This window comes from Oryza sativa, chromosome 3 (genome assembly GCF_034140825.1).
Source record: "Oryza sativa Japonica Group chromosome 3, ASM3414082v1".
NCBI lineage: Eukaryota > Viridiplantae > Streptophyta > Magnoliopsida > Poales > Poaceae > Oryza > Oryza sativa.
Window position 1 is genome coordinate 8,495,405 of NC_089037.1, and position 16,235 is coordinate 8,511,639.

A 16,235-nucleotide genomic window follows, 5' to 3' on the forward strand; every position below is an offset into this window, starting at 1 on the left:
AAAATAGCTAGCCCCTCCATTGACACAGCACTTCTGCTGCTAGAGATTGGAGAAGTCAGCTAGTGTAAGCCTATATGTAAGTGGCAGGCGAAGGTGTTTACATTGACCAGCCTGTTTTGTCAACAAATTGGTATTCCTGTGTATATTTAAGAGCGAGTTGAATAGAGATAGCATATATAGGCTCTTTAAGGGACTATCTAAAAAATCGTCTAATTTGAAGAAGTTTCCAATGTAATCGATCCTAAAGTTACATGTATAGAAGAATGCACAGAATAGACATATATGTGCATTTTTATTGCTAGAAAAGAAGAAACCAATGAGTACATGAACGTTTTTACTTGAAGCATTGATCAATTCGCAACCATGACATGCTAAAAACAAGAAGAGCATAGTATATCTAGCTGTGGCTAGCTACGTAAAGCATGTGGCACTCCACAGTACCCTTCTCATTCAGCTTCATTTCTCCTCTCGGATCACAGCTTCGACAGATCAAAGAGAAACAAAAAAAAAGTGTGGAGAAGAAAAGAAGCAGAATCAGAAGCTTACGGTGGCGGCGGCCGCGCCATTGCCGATCTCTCCACCGCCACCCCTTTCCGCTTGGCTGCTCTCTGCTCTCTTACGGTCTCACCAAGGAGCAGCAGTAGCTAGCTAGCTTCTTCATATGCATGGCTTCCCTGACAGCTTAACTCGCTTGTTCCTCGCTTCTCACATGCTACCGAACGCTGCGTCGCTCACCTTCCCAGCTGCTGCTCGCTCGATGATTGTCATCTGTTGTGCAGCGGATTTGCACCGGTGGGCACCTTCCGCTTGCTGTCACCGACAAGCTCGGCCGCGGTCGGCGATGGCGAAGGGGCCATCGGTAGCGGCGCCACGGCCACGAACGCCGACGTGCGGGCGGCGTCGACTGCCAAGAAGACGGTGGAGCCGAGGAACGAGGAGTATACAAGCACGGCGACGAGGAGCCACGGCCCGAGCAGCCCACCTGCAGCCGCCGCCGCCGGTCTCTGTCTCCGGCGCAGGACCATCTCAGATGCCGCTACTCGGTGGCCGCACGTACGCCACGCGCGCACGACCGCAGGCGATCGCCGCCTGTCGCTTGTTGTAGCTGATGGAGGGTAGCTTTGGCCTTCGGGAGGGAGGAGGGAGGCTGTTTTTTTTTTTTTTTGAGAGCGGAGGAGGGAGGCTGTTGATGCGAGGAGTACGAGCGTTGCATTTGCTGGGAAAGCTGAGAGGGGAGTATAAAAGTAGCGAGGCGAGCGAGACGGGGATCTGACGCAACGTGGACAAATCAGATCGAGTCGCAGGCAGGTACGGCTGCCTGTTAGGCGGCACCGTGGCAAGTACAACTAGGATCCGAATCCTCTTCGAGTAGCAAGGAGGCTTTGTGGCAACGGTGTTGGATCAAACTGTACGAAAAGTTAGCTAATTCATTCTCCCTTTACCCAAAATAATTACACATAGTATATGATGTGACATATTCTAGAACTTAAAAAGCTACTTTTTTAGAAATGAATTTTCATTAATCCAGCTAGAATATCCATAAAGTTTATGATATATACACAGCAAAAAAAATACAAAAGCACTTAACTTACATCTCAACAAAGAAAGAGAACACACAACCATAAAAACGAAAATCCTACTACCTCAGACCCTGCTTCGTGACATCACCTTCTCAAACAGCCAGATTCGATGAGTGGAAATCGCCTAGTCGCCACTGCCCCTAGTGTGTCGTTGTTGTGAATCTCCGTTAGTGCCATTTTCAACCGCTTCAGGTGAGCTAACGTCACGCGCCGCCGATTAGCCCACCTTCATTCATCGTCGTCTAGTTAGAACTAGCGACAAGACACAAGCTGACGAGATCCACTTTCGCTTCGCCAGATTCCTCTACCGCCCATAGGGCTGCCGCCATTGACGGGATTCTTTTCTGCCTCCCGAACTCCCAGGCCGCCGCTGCCACTAGGGCTACCACCGCCGCCACCGGGACCCACATTCACCTCCTTGCCGAGAACCTTGCGCCAGCACTCAGGCCGCCGCTATCCTAGGCCGTTGCTACCCCTAGAGCCGTCGTTGCCGAAGAGATTTTTAAGCCTGGGCTCCTAGGCTGCCGTTGCTAACATGATCACCAGTACTAGAATATGTTGCATCCTATATTAGATATACTTATTTTGGGACAGTGGACATCATTTGGAATTTGGGCTCTTCTATCTTCGACTTATTTTTTTCTTTATTTATTTTATTTTTGTTTTTCCCTCTTCTTCTATCCATATCCTCTAAGCACAACGTTTGCATCAATAGAGAACCCTTTCTCATGAACATTGTACCGCGTGCATTACTTAGAACAATAGGAAAGTAACCACGGAGTAACTCTATAAGGTTACTCCGTACAGATATTTGGGCGAAGCAGAACTTGTCCAGTCCCTGTACGGTTATATCTCCACCAAAAATCAGCCTCATGAAGATATTTAATCGCGCTAAAATACCATATTTGCCAGGTTCCAAGTCTCAATCAAAATTAAAAATATATTGTAGTATTTGCCAACAGATATCCCTCGAGGGCAGTACTTGATTTAATTTTGACAGGTGAGATAACTGAACAACTGATGACGTACGTTGTCCTGTTCGATTCGTACTTCCACTCTCTTCCTATGCATTGATCCATGCCATTATAATTTTATAAAATTTAAAATATGTGATCGGTATCTCAATGACATATAGAACCCACATGAGTCAATCACATGTGGGTCAGAATGGTATATCTTAAATTTTACAAAATTATAATGGCATGGTTCCAATTTTCCCTTGATAACAATACAAGCAAAGTATGGCAGCTACTCCTTCCATTTCAAAACAAACAAACTTGACATAAAACATCAATAGATAATGTTACTCCCTCCGTCCCATAATATAAGGGATTTTGACTTTTTAATTATATTGTTTGAACATTCATCTTATTTAAAAAAATTTGAAATTACTCCCTCCGTCCCATAATATAAGGGATTTTGAGTTTTTGCCTTGCAACGTTTAACCACTCGTCTTATTCAAAATTTTTTGAAATTATTAATTATTTTATTTGTGACTTACTTTATTATCTACAGTACTTTAAGCACAACTTTTTATTTTTTATATCTGCAAAAAAAAATTGAATAAGACGAGTGGTCTAACGTTATAAGCAAAAACTGAAAATCTCTATATTGTGGGACGGAGGAAGTATTATTTATTTTATTTGTGATTTATTTTATTATCCAAAGTACTTTAAGTATAACTTTTTGTTTTTTATATTTGCACAAATTTTTTAATAAGATGAGTGGTCAAACAGTATAAGAAAAAAATCAAAATCCCTTATATTATAGAACGTAGGGAGTATATTATATCTTAGCTTGATTTATTTTAGGACACAGGGAGTATGCTAGCTTTATGGAGTACTCTGTATCATCTCCTGTAGTAAAGCATCTGTTATTGTTTGGCTAGGTACTCCTATAGGGGAGTACTTAGTTCCGGGGTCCGGGTGGCCTGCAGGCTGCAGGGCCACTTATCATGTTCCAGTATACTAATGTCCCTACGTACGCACTACGCAGTACCGCCAGTATACACGACTAGCTTCTCATCACTCTTTAGGATGGCCGGCTGGTACATGTAGGATCACTGTAGGGCTACGTCACACAATGCAGCTCTTCTTTCTTGTAGTGAAAAAAAATAAATTTTCCAGCTACTCCACGAGAGATTATTTGGAGCTCCAGGATTATGTACTTCACAACTCCAAAATTATGTTTTCTCAAAAAAAAAAATCTTAAACTGTATTGTCTAGATGATTTGTTATAATCTACTTCATTCCTGTAAAATCAAGTAGTTAATCTTGGTAATAATCTGCTTCAAATATAACCTAAATGTTTGAGCATTTTTCAAACCAGATCTATATTTTTTTTAAAAGAAGAAAAACAGAGCTAAACGATGAGAAGTTTCTACTACCGGCGGGTCAGACGGGGAGTTCACGTGAGACCAGGTTCGGCTGCACCGCTGCAGGTTGAGCTGGGTCAAACGCGAGGGCGGCAGGGTCTCAACACTGCATTCTACTACCTCCGTTCTAAGATCAACTTCAATATAAAGGCTAAATGACTCGCCAAGTTAAAATTTAGCAAGTATGAAAAAAAAAACTCTCCAATAGCCTCTCTATGTGGTTAGCCAAATCATTCGGATGGCTAAATCACACCCCTCACTAGCCAAACTTAGAGTCTCTTTGCCTAGCTATTCGTGGGCCCCACCACTCCACCTTCCACCCCATCTCTCTCCATCTCCCCCGGCTAGAGCAAGAAGGCAGCGATGGCGCCGCTCGTGAACGGCGACGGTTACGAACCGTACGACGGCGACGGCACGGAGGAGAGAGGCACCAGAGCTAGCCGCGACCGCCGCCGCCGTCCGCGTCATCCCCAGCCGCGACCGCCGCCGCCGTCCGCGTCGTCTCCAGCCGCGCCGGCGAGGGATGGAGGGCGTGGCGGTGAGAGAGGAGCGAGGGAGGCCGGTGAGGAGTGAATCTCCGCGCTACAGCCCGCTGGCTCGGCGCCGTCTCCGCTCGCTGCTGTCCCCTGGCCCGCCTCCCGCGCCCACGAGTCGCCGCCGTCCGCCGCCACCTCGCGCGCCCGCCTCCGCTGTCCGCCGTCGCTACATCCGAGGTAGAAGGGAGGAAGAAGGGGATGTATGGGGAATGTGGTGGAAAAATGGTAGTATAGGCTGACATATGGGTCCCATTTATAATAGATTTATAATGGAGATAGTAGATGGAGAGGCAGTTGGAGTAAACCACGAGTTTGACTTGCCAAATTAGATGAAGAGTTGACCAAATAGACATTTGGAGAGTCCGATTTAGATAGACCATTGGAGATGCTCTAAAATATAGCTATTTCTAGCACAGTACATTGTCTCAAAATTAAGTTATTTCTCCACCTACCTCTTCCTGTCAACCAATCACAACCATTCTTCTTCACCGACTTTCTCTTTTTAAACAATCATATACTTTCTACAATCATTCTCATCTACTTTTTTTAATACCTGTGCCAACATTAAAAATAGATACATTTTAAGACGGAGGAAGTAGTACAAAGTCTACTATCGATATTTCGCGTGCATACAAGACTAAACTTAGAGTAAGCCGTACTGCCGTAATAGCATCAGCCGCCCGCAATGCCGCATATACCGCCGGTTTGGCGTCGAGAGCTCAGCTCGAAATTTGCCGGCCGGCAAAGTCTCGCTAAGTCCGCCGTATCGCCGATGCCGGAAGCGGCCTGTCCAGCAGCAAAAACGCAGAAAGATATTAGCTCATCTTACCCTTTACACATGGGCCAGCCCAAACAGATCGATGCAAATCTGGCCAACCGATAATTGGGCCAAAACTTTTTCGCGGTGCCAATGGGCTAGGGGCACCAATGGGAAAGGAATAGGAAAAAGTCCACTTTAACACCCTTAATTATCGGTGGAACCTAATTCGTGACTCTCAAACGTAAAACCGGATAAGACGACTCCCCGAACTATTGAAACCGGTGCAATTTGACTCCCTCAGTGGTTTTGGAGGGCGGTTTTGCTGATGTGGCGCTGATGTGTCGATGTTGACCTAGTCTTTGTCTCACGTGGCGCTTACGTGGCATTCGAATTAAAAAATATATATATGGGACCCATATGTCATTCACACAAAAAATAATATTGTGGGACCCACTGACATGTGGGGCTCACATGTCATCCTCTCTCTCTCTCTTTCTCTTCTTTTCACCGGTCTGCAGGGGCGAGAGCTGGACAAGCGGCGGCGGCCGGCGGCAGGCAAGCGACACTAGGGGTCTAGGGCAGCGGCGGCGGCGGTCGAGGGAATGGTCGGCGGTGGCAGCGGCGGGGCCAAATCTTCCTCCTCCCTCTCTCTCCCTCATCTCTTTCTCCCCCGTTTGTGTGGTCAGCGGCGGCGGGATGACGACGGGACGACCGGCGGCTGACGCCTCCACCATGCCGCGCAGCAGCCGGCCAGCCTCATCGCGGCGCACCGGTAGGAACGCCCTCGCCGCGCACGGCGACGACGCCACCATGACGCCGCAGGTGCCCATCTTTAGGTACATGACGGGCCCGTACTTGTGCGCTAGCGACACCAGGTCGGCGTGCGGGGCCGGGCCGACGAGCGGCAGCGCGCCGAGGACGGGGACGCTCGGGGGTCCCGGGGGAGGCTGCGGCCACCGCCGGGGGAGGGCGGGCAGTAGGAGCGGAGGGAGAGGTGGAGGAGGAGGCAGAGGAAGGCGGCGGAGAGCACGACGGGGTCGGTGCAGAGCGCGGCGAGCTCCATGGCACCTGGAGCGACGAGGCGGGGCGGCAACGGCGCCGTGGGGAGGGACGGGCGAGGACGTCGACGACTCGCGGGGGGAGAGAAAGAGAGGCGGCGAGGGGGACTCCGCTCCGGGCTGGGTGAACTCTAGCCGGGATGGGGTTGGAGGAGGCGCCGGCCACCGCTGCTCCGGCCCCCGTCCACCGCTGCCGCCGACGATCTGGACCCTGCTTCGGCCTTCGCCCGCCCACCCTCCCACCGCTGGCCCTCATCCCACGCTCGCGAACAAAAAGAGAGAGAAAGAGAGGGGGAGGTTGAAGAAGGTAGATAAGAGAGGATGACATGTGGGTTCCACAATATATTTTATTCTGTGTGAATGACAGATGGGTCCCACATATATTTTTTAATTTGAATGCCACGTAAGCGCCACGTGAGACGAATACTAGGTCAACATCGACACGTCAGCGCCACATCAGCAAAACCGCCCTCCAAAACCGCTGAGGGAGTCAAATTGAACCGGTTTCAATAGTTCAGGGAGTCGTCTTATCCGGTTTTGCGGTTGAGGGTCACAAATTAGATTCCGCCGATAATTAAGGGAGTCAAAGTGGACTTTTTCCAAAGGAATAAGGCTGTGTTTGAGAGGAAGGGGAAAATGACTAAGAAGATATTCAAAACGAGGTAAGCCATTAACACATAATTAATAAAATATTAATTATTTTAAATTTAAAAAATAGATTAATATGATTTTTTAAAGCAACTATTCCATATAGATTTTTTTTTGAAAGAACACACTGTTTAGTAGTTCGGGAAGTGTGTGTGCAGAAAACAATAGAAACGTCTCTCAATCCGTCAACTTCTGCCCTTAATGGAATCATGTCTCTCAAATCGCAATACTGGATATAACGCATCCTCCATCTTTGAAAACCGGTGCAAATCGAGTCCCTCGGCGGTTCGGCTAGTGTTTTTGTCCTACGTGGCATCCATATGGCATGCTGACTTGGTCTTCGTCTTATGTGACAATGATGTGGCGCTAAAATAAAAATAAAAAACTAAATGGAACCTGTGCCACGAAAATAAAAATAAAAAAATTTAATGGGACCCACATGTTAGTGAAAAAAAATTAGAAAATAATGGACCCATATGTCAGTCTCTTTTCCTCCTTCTCTCCGACAGTGGCGGTTGACAAGCTCGCCAGCTCATCCATGGGAAGGCAGCGGTCGACGAGAAGGGGGCAACAATGGCAGAGACGGCCGAAGGATGAACTCGAGCGACTATCGGTGAGTGCGACAACGGTTGACGATGACATGGTCATCCGCGGTCCTCTCCTCCCCTCCCCCTCCACTCCCATCCCCAACCTCTTGTTCCCCCTCCCATCCCAGCGATAATGAGCTCTACCAGGCTGCCGCACGCTGATGTGGCGGTTTCAATGCTTGGATGCGCACCTCCTACCACAACTAGTTCTTATTGAGCCAGCCTCCATAGGGTGTGAAACTAATAGAGTGGCAACCACCGGATCCCCTCCTACTAGGCAACAACACCCACTTCGTGCGCTCCTCGTCACCGGATCCCCTCCCATTGGCCTATCTTCGGGGATTACGATGTCTCCGTTGCAGTCATTGTGTTTGTCGTTGCGTCGTTAGGAGGAATCGACTGTTGCAACTCCACTGCTCCTTAGATCCGGGCAACGCAACTGAGATTTATGGGCGATGTGGCGGGGCTCTGTCGTGGGCACAACGCGGCCCTCGCCAACCCACCGTCCCCCATCACCATCGATGTCTTTCTGTCCGCTGGGAGAGAGAGATAGAGAGAGAGAGAGTAGGGAGAGGGAGGGGAGGAGAAATTGTCACCACCGCCACCGTTCACTAACGCCCATCCACACTCCTTATCCCAACTCCCTCCCACCCTAGCCACACCGCTTGCCTCCGTAGCCGCCATCGCCGCGCGTGCAAGCTTTGACTGCGAGAGGAAGAAGAAGAAGAGAAGGAGAAGTGGGGCTGACAAGTAGGCTCCATTGTTTTTATGTTTTTATCCTTGTCACTTAATTATATGTGGAATCCATTTCTATTTTTAATTCATTTGACGATTGAGTTGCTATGTCAGCATACTTGGACCAAGTTAACATAGCACGTCAGCAAAACCACTTCTCTAAAACCATCGAAGGAGTTAATTTTCACCGGATTTGCGGTTAAGGAATGCGATTCGATCAAGGGCTAGAGATGAGGGAGGAAAAATAATGTATTTATTCCAACGGAAAATAATGATATCTTTTTTTTGAGATTCCAAAGGGAGTTCTTCAAAAAATTGATTATTATAGATCACGTTTCTTTTGGCAAGGTGATGATCATAAGAAAAAATATAGACTAACAAGATGGGATATAATTTGTCAACCCAAAGACCAAGGGGGTTTAGGTGTTCATAATTTGGAGATCCAAAATAAATATCTTTTGAGTAAATGGTTGTTCAAGTTAATAAATGAGCAAGGGGTTTGGCAGGACTTATTGAAAAGGAAGTATCTCTCTAACCATTCTATAACTCAAGTTGATAGGAAACCAGGGGATTCTCATTTCTGGTCAGGTCTCATGAAAGTTAAAAATACTTTCTTGAATATGGGTTCCTGGATTGTGAATAATGGGGAACAAACTAGATTTTGGGAAGATAAATGGATATGTAACGTGGCTTTTAAAGATAAGTATCCGTCTCTATATGCCATTGTTCGAAGGAAGAATTCTTCAATTGCTAATGTTATGAGATCTGTTCCGCTGAATGTTTTTTTTAGGAGAGCTTTGGTTGGTCAGAATTTAGCAAATTGGCATAACTTGTGTGCTTCTATTGTGCATATTCAGTTGAGTCAACTGAATGATCGTTTTAGATGGAATTATCATCAAAATGATCAATTTACTGTTCGGACAATGTATTTAGCCTTAATAAACAATAATTATATTGAGAGAAACAAGATTATTTGGAAACTTAGGATGCCTCTTAAGATGAAGATCTTTATGTGGTACTTGCTTAAAGGGGTTGTATTAACTAAAGATAATTTGGCAAGGAGGAATTGGAATGGTAGCTTGAGACGTTGTTTCTGTATGAAAAATGAAACTACTCAACATCTTTTTGTAGAGTGTCATTATGCAAAGTTTTTATGGAGAGCAGTTCAATTTTCTTTTGGTCTTTACCTTCCTCATGGTATATCTCATATTTTTGATAATTGGCTTCTGGGGGTGGAAAAAAAAAGAAGAAAACTTGTTCTCATAGGAGCATCTGCTATATGTTAGGCTCTATGGTTGAGTAGGAATGATGTCATTTTTGACAAGTCACCATCTATTTCATATATGCAAGTAGTTTTCAGGACAACACATTGGCTCCGGTTTTGGGCACAACTACAAAAGTGTGAGGAAGATAGTGAGCTTTTAAAGGCTGCATGCCGTATTCTTGAGACAACGGTTATGTAACTTTTTGTCAATTTTGGATGGAGGTTCACAAATAGAATTCAATAATTATGTACTCTTTATCTTGGGTTGGCAGTCTTTAGGTTGTTTCTTATTGATGGTTGGTTTCATCTTTTAAGTTTCTTTGAACTTCACTCATTTTGAGTGTGAGATTGTAATAATTGACTGTAGCTCTTTGAGCAAAGGCCGGGATGCTCTATTCCATTATATATAAAAAAAAGACATACTAGGCCGATGAGATACAGCTTACCGGCTATATAGCCCATCATGGATCAGAGGGGCAGTTACCTCATACTCCTGACCTCAGAACGCCCAATCCAACTGACGAAGCTTCTCTCTTGAACTCTATCTAAAATAAAGGTATGCAGAACTATCCAAACTAGGCCGCTCAAAATTAATTCAGGCTGGCCACTGATTCTATCAAGAAACTATCCTCTTCACTTTTGAGCCCCCTACTAACTGGAATATATATATATATACCCTCTGCAAAACGAACTTTTTTTAGAGAATAAAACCTGCAAAAAGGAGCTGTGGAGACCGATCCGGAGATCTGGAACTTCATTTTAGCCTTCACAGTTCACGCACATTGCTCTTCCAATTTCCGCAAAGGAAGCCCAGAGGCGGCAAAAGGAACTACGCAGTGGGCCGTCCCTACAGGTGGATCATTTCCGTGAGGATACACCCGAGAAACATAAATACAGGCACAGCACAGTAACGCAGTAGTACCAGTACTCTCTATATACTGGAGTAGGGGTGAAATCGGGTCGGGTTCGGTCGGATCTCATCCTTCTCATATCCTAACCCATATTTTATAATCGGAATCGGGTCGGGCACGGATATTATCGGATACGAATAGAAGTACGGATAATATTGGGCATAAATACGGAACGAATACGTACCAAGACGGATACGAACTATATCGGTTACGAATATTTATTCAGATATCAAGTCAAAGCAACAACCAAATATACCACATAGACAATAGCCATTCAGCCATTTCCTATATGTCTATTATGAATATATTAGGGGCTTATGGCATCGTAATGCCTATCAGCAAAACTATACCAAAGTAGTAGCAAAAGTAGGCATTCATAGCTTGATAGCTTCAGACTCAATGCTGTACTGATCTGAACTGTGAAGTGAAGGCTAGGGTTTGTGCTTGGCACTTTGTTTGGTGGGCCTTTTGGATGTGGGCTGGCTGTTGCCTGTTGTGTTGGCCTGTTGGGCGCTTGCCTGTTGGGCTGCTGTCCATCTATCCGGGTAATATACGGATAGATTATCGGGTAATACCCGCATAATTTCCCGGATAATCCGTATCCGTCGGATACCGCTCTCCCGAACCCGATCTCATATCCGCAAAAAATTACCCGTATTCGAACCCTGTATCCGTGTAAGGGTCCGGGTACCCGAATTCCCGACCCGAATTTGACCCGAAATAATGTGGCCGGGCGGGCGGTCGGGAAATACCCGCCCCGTTTTCAGTCCTATACTGGAGTAGCTAGCCAACGAAGAACACAGAAGCGAGAGACAACGAGCTAGCTAGGGAGGAGTGAATGCGGCGGATCCACGCCATGATGAGCCCTCTCCCGTCGTTTTGCCTCGATCCATCTCGGGCCAACTCTCTCTCTCTCTCCCCCATGCATGCGTGCATTTCCCAGCCAAGCTCTGAACAAAACTGCTAGCTAGCGAGGAGCGCGCTAGCTCGAACCACCACTCGATCGATCGCGATGGATCACGTTGCATGACGCATGCACACAACATGGTCCATGGCCATGAGCTCATGCATGCAGCGCCCGCCCAGCCGGGCTGCGCGCATGCCACTCGTCGCGCGCCTGTGCCTGGTCGTCGGCCTGACGCGCGCGCGCGCGCGAGCGTACGGTACGAGATACGAGATTACGCCCGCCCGCCTGCGCCAAGTTGGGCACTGCACGGTGCCGAACACGCAGCACGCAAGCGCGGCCGGCGAAGCGAGCGCCTGCGCGGTGTACGAGGGAGAAGGCGAGAGGGATCGATGCGGTATCAGGGGAGGTGGGAAACTGTAGGAAGCTGCTACTTGTCCCCTTGCGCCTCGTCCCGCGCTAAAATTGACACAGGCCAGCCCGGCGGCATGATCGTGTCGTCGCGGGCGGGGGCCTGGCGGGCATCATGGCGATTGGCGCCGGCCGGCCGGGCCGGGGACGTGGCCGGGGATCGCATTCCGTTTTCGTTTGCCTGGACGGAGCTACTAGTTCTATAGCTAGCTTAATCATGGGCTAAGATTTGAACTCGATAACCATGCCGTTGTCGATCGATGGGGCATGAGTGCTGCCATTAGCCCGCTGTTTGCGTGGATCCTGTTTTGTTTTTCTCGCTCAATACATAATCCTGCGCCCACGCAGCTGCTCTGGTAAAAACCAATATGTTAAGCGTACGCTGGCTAGCTGCATGCACCACACCACAGCCACAGGCGAGGAGTGTATTCCAAGACAAAATGATTGTGTCTCTCGGGGAGGCGTGGATTGGTAAAGCGGAGCGCGGGGTGCTGCAGAACATGGGCCTTGACCGAGCCATTCAGGCGTCCATCCACACACAAGCACTACTAACCGCTGCACTGTACGTAGGACTCTTCTACTCTCTCGTCCTCTCTCTCCTTCCATGCAAAATCTTTTGCCTTTTCCCTCGACTCTCGGTCTCTCTTTCCCAGCTAGCGCCCTTTTGCCATCTTCCAGGCCTGATCGACCAGCTCCATTTCCACACTCCCTTTCCCCTCCTGTCTCCATTACTCCAGCCTAGTAATTATATTACCCTACTAGCCTTTGCCCCCACAAAGCCATCGAAAGGCGTGGCAGCCAAGTAACACCAGTAGCTACCATCAGGTCAGGGCCGGTCAGTGCCAGGTCTAGAGGTAGTACCCCCGCCGGCCGGGGGCGAATGAAGCGAGAAAAGGCGAGGCCTTTTGGTGTATATGTATAATCAGGGGGGAGGCCGCCATAATTCTTGCGAGCGCCCGGCGAGATCATAAGCGAAAGACAAAAAGGCCGAAAGGCGCATCATGCTGCCACATGCCACACCCTATACAAAAGGTAGCCCTAGACACACCCTGCCGAAGCATCCATCTCCCTCCCACACGCAAGCCCCGGGTACTACGCTGCCCGTCCAGCGTTCAATCGATCGATCGATCCCCGCGGCTCGGTTTGTGTTGCGTTCTTCCAGATCGATTTGATAGATGGGTGCTCATGGAGACCACCGCCACCACCACCACCATCAAGAAGCCGGGGTGCTCGTCGACGAGGAGGAGGAGGAGGTGATCGAGCAGGCTTGCGGTGGCCCGACGAGCGGCGTGGTGGAGCAAGAGGTGGGGGGAGACGGTGGTGGAGTGTGCCAAGATGCTGCCGGCATGGTGTTCGAGGCGACCAGTAGCGTCGGGAGCGTGAGCGCCACCATGGGGCCGCCGCCGATCATGTGCTGGCCACCGCCGGCGCAGCCTGTCCACGGTGCAATCCACCACCACCACAACCTAGGCGGCGGCGGCGGCCAGCAGAGCCCGTTCTTCCCGCTGCTGCCGCCCCTGCCCCCTCAGCCCCCGCCGCCACCCCCGTTCTTCGCCGACTTCTACGCGCGGCGGGCGCTCCAGTACGCGTACGACCACTCCGGCGGCGCGTCGTCGTCGTCCGACCCGCTCGGCCTCGGCGGGCTCTACATGGGTCACCACGGCTCCCACGTCGCCGGCATGATGATGCCGCCGCCCTTCGCTCCGTCGCCGTTCGGCGACCTCGGCCGGATGACCGCGCAGGAGATCATGGACGCCAAGGCGCTGGCCGCGTCCAAGAGCCACAGCGAGGCCGAGCGCCGCCGCCGCGAGCGGATCAACGCGCACCTCGCCCGCCTCCGCAGCCTCCTCCCCAACACAACCAAGGTAGTAGTAGTACAGTCCATATCCCCGTCATAAATTCATTCATGCAATGCATATCCCCACGGTGCAACTACATGACCCAACCAAAACACGCGCGAACCCCATGGCTGGCACTGGCTCGTCATCCGATAGCGCTGCTAGTAAATAGGGGGGAGCTAGGAGACAAGCGAAGGGAGGGGAGCCGCCTAGTTGACGCGCAAAAGAGAGACCAGGAAGGACACGAAAAGCTTGCGACGCGCGCAGGAGTTCATGCTGGCCTCTCCGAGGAGAGACAAACACGAGAGCTTGTGTCAGACACAGATGAGAGCTAGTAGTAGTAGAAGCAGGCAGCAGCAGCGGCAAAGATAAAAAGAAAGCCGACCATCTCGAGAGATCCTGCTTTGCTACCTCCCCCTACTTCCAAGAATCCCAACCCAGATATTCTCTGCGAGCCCCTACTCCAAAACCACTCACGTTATCCTATGCCACTCAGCCTAATTCCCTGCCTGCCTTGTGCTAATTAAACCGTTACATTATCGTTATCGAGGGAAACAATATATAGGAGTACACTCTTCCTCCCTTTTTGCATCTATGAAACTTTTACTTTTCTACTACTGTTCTTTACCTGAAAAGAAAATTCTGTTAGATCTATATGTAGGCTGAAAGGTCGTTATGGATTTCCAAGTGCCTAGTGAGTGCACTGTACATAGGATTATTTGTTCCAGATTCGCCAATAACCTAGTAGTAGTACTCTGCGAGATGGCGGACGGCAGATTTGACGACCGCATGTTGGCGTGACAAGGGAAGAAGTATAAACAATGGGGAGTGGTGATGGTTAGATGCCCCACTTAACACCAAAAGGACGAACACGGCTCGCTTGTGGAAGCGCGCGTGCGTGCGAGCACCATCAACAGCATGCATGCTAGCTAAGCTAGCTGCGAGGCCATGCACGCACTAGCGTTTTGCAATTGATTACGCGGTGTTTGTGCTCCTAGTTGGCAGAGATCGAGAGTAGTGTGAGTCCCACGCTTGGATCGGAGAGGAGAGGAGAGGAGGCATGCATGCCACGGCACGCACCGCGCCCCGGCCCCCTAAGCCCTTTTGCACCCTGCATGCGTACTCCCCCCCATCCGTTCCATCTCATCATTCCCCCCATTCGCCCACCCCCATTAGCACGCGGTAGACACAGCAGTTTAACTAATTTAACTACTGCTGCTTGGCTGATCGAGCTCTCGCCGCCGTGCGTTTTCTTCCTTGTGATTTACTCATTGATCGACAATGCGCGCGCTTACATGTTGGTGCGGTGTGTGTGTGGGTGCAGACGGACAAGGCGTCGCTGCTCGCGGAGGTGATCCAGCACGTCAAGGAGCTGAAGCGGCAGACGTCGGAGATCACGGAGGAGGCGTGCCCGCTCCCCACCGAGTCGGACGAGCTCACCGTCGACGCGTCGAGCGACGAGGACGGGCGCCTCGTCGTGCGCGCGTCGCTCTGCTGCGACGACCGCACCGACCTCCTGCCGGACCTCATCCGCGCGCTCAAGGCGCTCCGGCTGCGCGCGCTCAAGGCCGAGATCACCACACTCGGCGGCCGCGTCAAGAACGTGCTCGTCGTCACCGGGGACGACAGCGCCGCCGCCGCCGCCTGCGCGGGGACGGACGGGGACGGCGAGCAGCAGGAGGAGGCGATGCAGGCGCCCATGTCGCCGCAGCACACGGTCGCGTCCATCCAGGACGCGCTGCGCGCCGTCATGGAGCGGACGGCATCGGCCACCGAGGAGTCCGGGGGGTCGGGCGCCGGCGGTGGGCTCAAGCGGCAGCGCACCACGAGCCTCTCGGCGATCCTAGAGAACAGGTCTATCTAAGCAAGCATCCACACATGATGAGATGTGCAAAACGAAACGAAAAAAAAAAACAGTAAAAACAACGTACACCACACCACAGTCCACACTATCTCAAAGCTGATCATAATACCATGCAGCTAGCTAGCTAGATTATGGATCACATGTTCCCCAAGTACAACCGTTTTCCATTTCTTTAATTTTAGTTTTCTCTCCCATTGATTTTATACTAGTACTGCTTTGTGTGTGTGAATCTTGGTGCTGTATATCTGCATGGCATCTCTCAGCAATCAATACAAGGCCACACTCTTTGTTCATCTGGCCTGGCATAAAACTTTTCTTAATTAAGAGATCCCTAGAACTATTTTTAGCATTGTGATGTGGGTGATCTACTGATCTTCATGTACTCGATCATATTATCCTTGGAGCGTGCAAAGAGTAGCTAGAAGTGTATTACTGTAGTTTAACAACTCTAATAATACGATATGTTTTACAGTGCTTAAAGCCGTGTACTTTTCAGCTTTTTTTTCCAGATTTTTTTTTGTCACGGATTATTTCCTCCATGCTTCTTAAAATATTTTTTTAAAAATAAAATTCTTCTGCTGCATTGTTTAGACCAGTTATTTTAAGATATTGTAAAGTTTATTTCTAAAAATATAATTTATCAAGTTAACTAAGTAAGCAGTCTGTCTAAATAATGCACGCAAAATATGTTTCAAATAGGGCCTAAAACATATATCAACCGACAACGTTTAATTTTAAAGTGAAGTTTACCTCTAAAACCCTTAA

At 49.2% G+C, this 16,235-nt stretch overlaps 2 protein-coding genes across 2 annotated transcripts; one reads left to right on the forward strand and one right to left on the reverse strand.

Moving 5' to 3' along the window:
• Window positions 1-273: 273 nt before the first annotated feature.
• Window positions 274-1,215, reverse strand: LOC9271297 (uncharacterized). The gene has a single exon (XM_026023839.2). The coding sequence runs from the start codon at window positions 1,023-1,025 to the stop codon at window positions 765-767; it is 261 nt and encodes an 86-aa protein (XP_025879624.1). The 5' UTR covers window positions 1,026-1,215; the 3' UTR covers window positions 274-764.
• Window positions 1,216-12,716: 11,501 nt separating this feature from the next.
• LOC4332318 (transcription factor bHLH30) lies at window positions 12,717-15,763 on the forward strand. Its single transcript, XM_015774480.3, has 2 exons — window positions 12,717-13,633; window positions 14,931-15,763. The coding sequence occupies exons 1-2, from the start codon at window positions 12,944-12,946 to the stop codon at window positions 15,468-15,470; spliced, it is 1,230 nt and encodes a 409-aa protein (XP_015629966.3). The 5' UTR covers window positions 12,717-12,943; the 3' UTR covers window positions 15,471-15,763.
• Window positions 15,764-16,235: the final 472 nt, after the last annotated feature.

What these genes read in the sequence shown, in the direction of transcription:
- LOC9271297 (XM_026023839.2), bottom strand. Translation starts at nt 1,025, where the DNA reads ATGGTCCTGCGCCGGAGACAGAGACCGGCGGCGGCGGCTGCAGGTGGG.
- LOC4332318 (XM_015774480.3), top strand. Translation starts at nt 12,944, where the DNA reads ATGGGTGCTCATGGAGACCACCGCCACCACCACCACCATCAAGAAGCC. An exon ending in TCCTCCCCAACACAACCAAG is followed by an intron (nt 13,634 to 14,930) that starts GTAGTAGTAGTA and finishes GTGTGGGTGCAG; the next exon opens with ACGGACAAGGCGTCGCTGCT.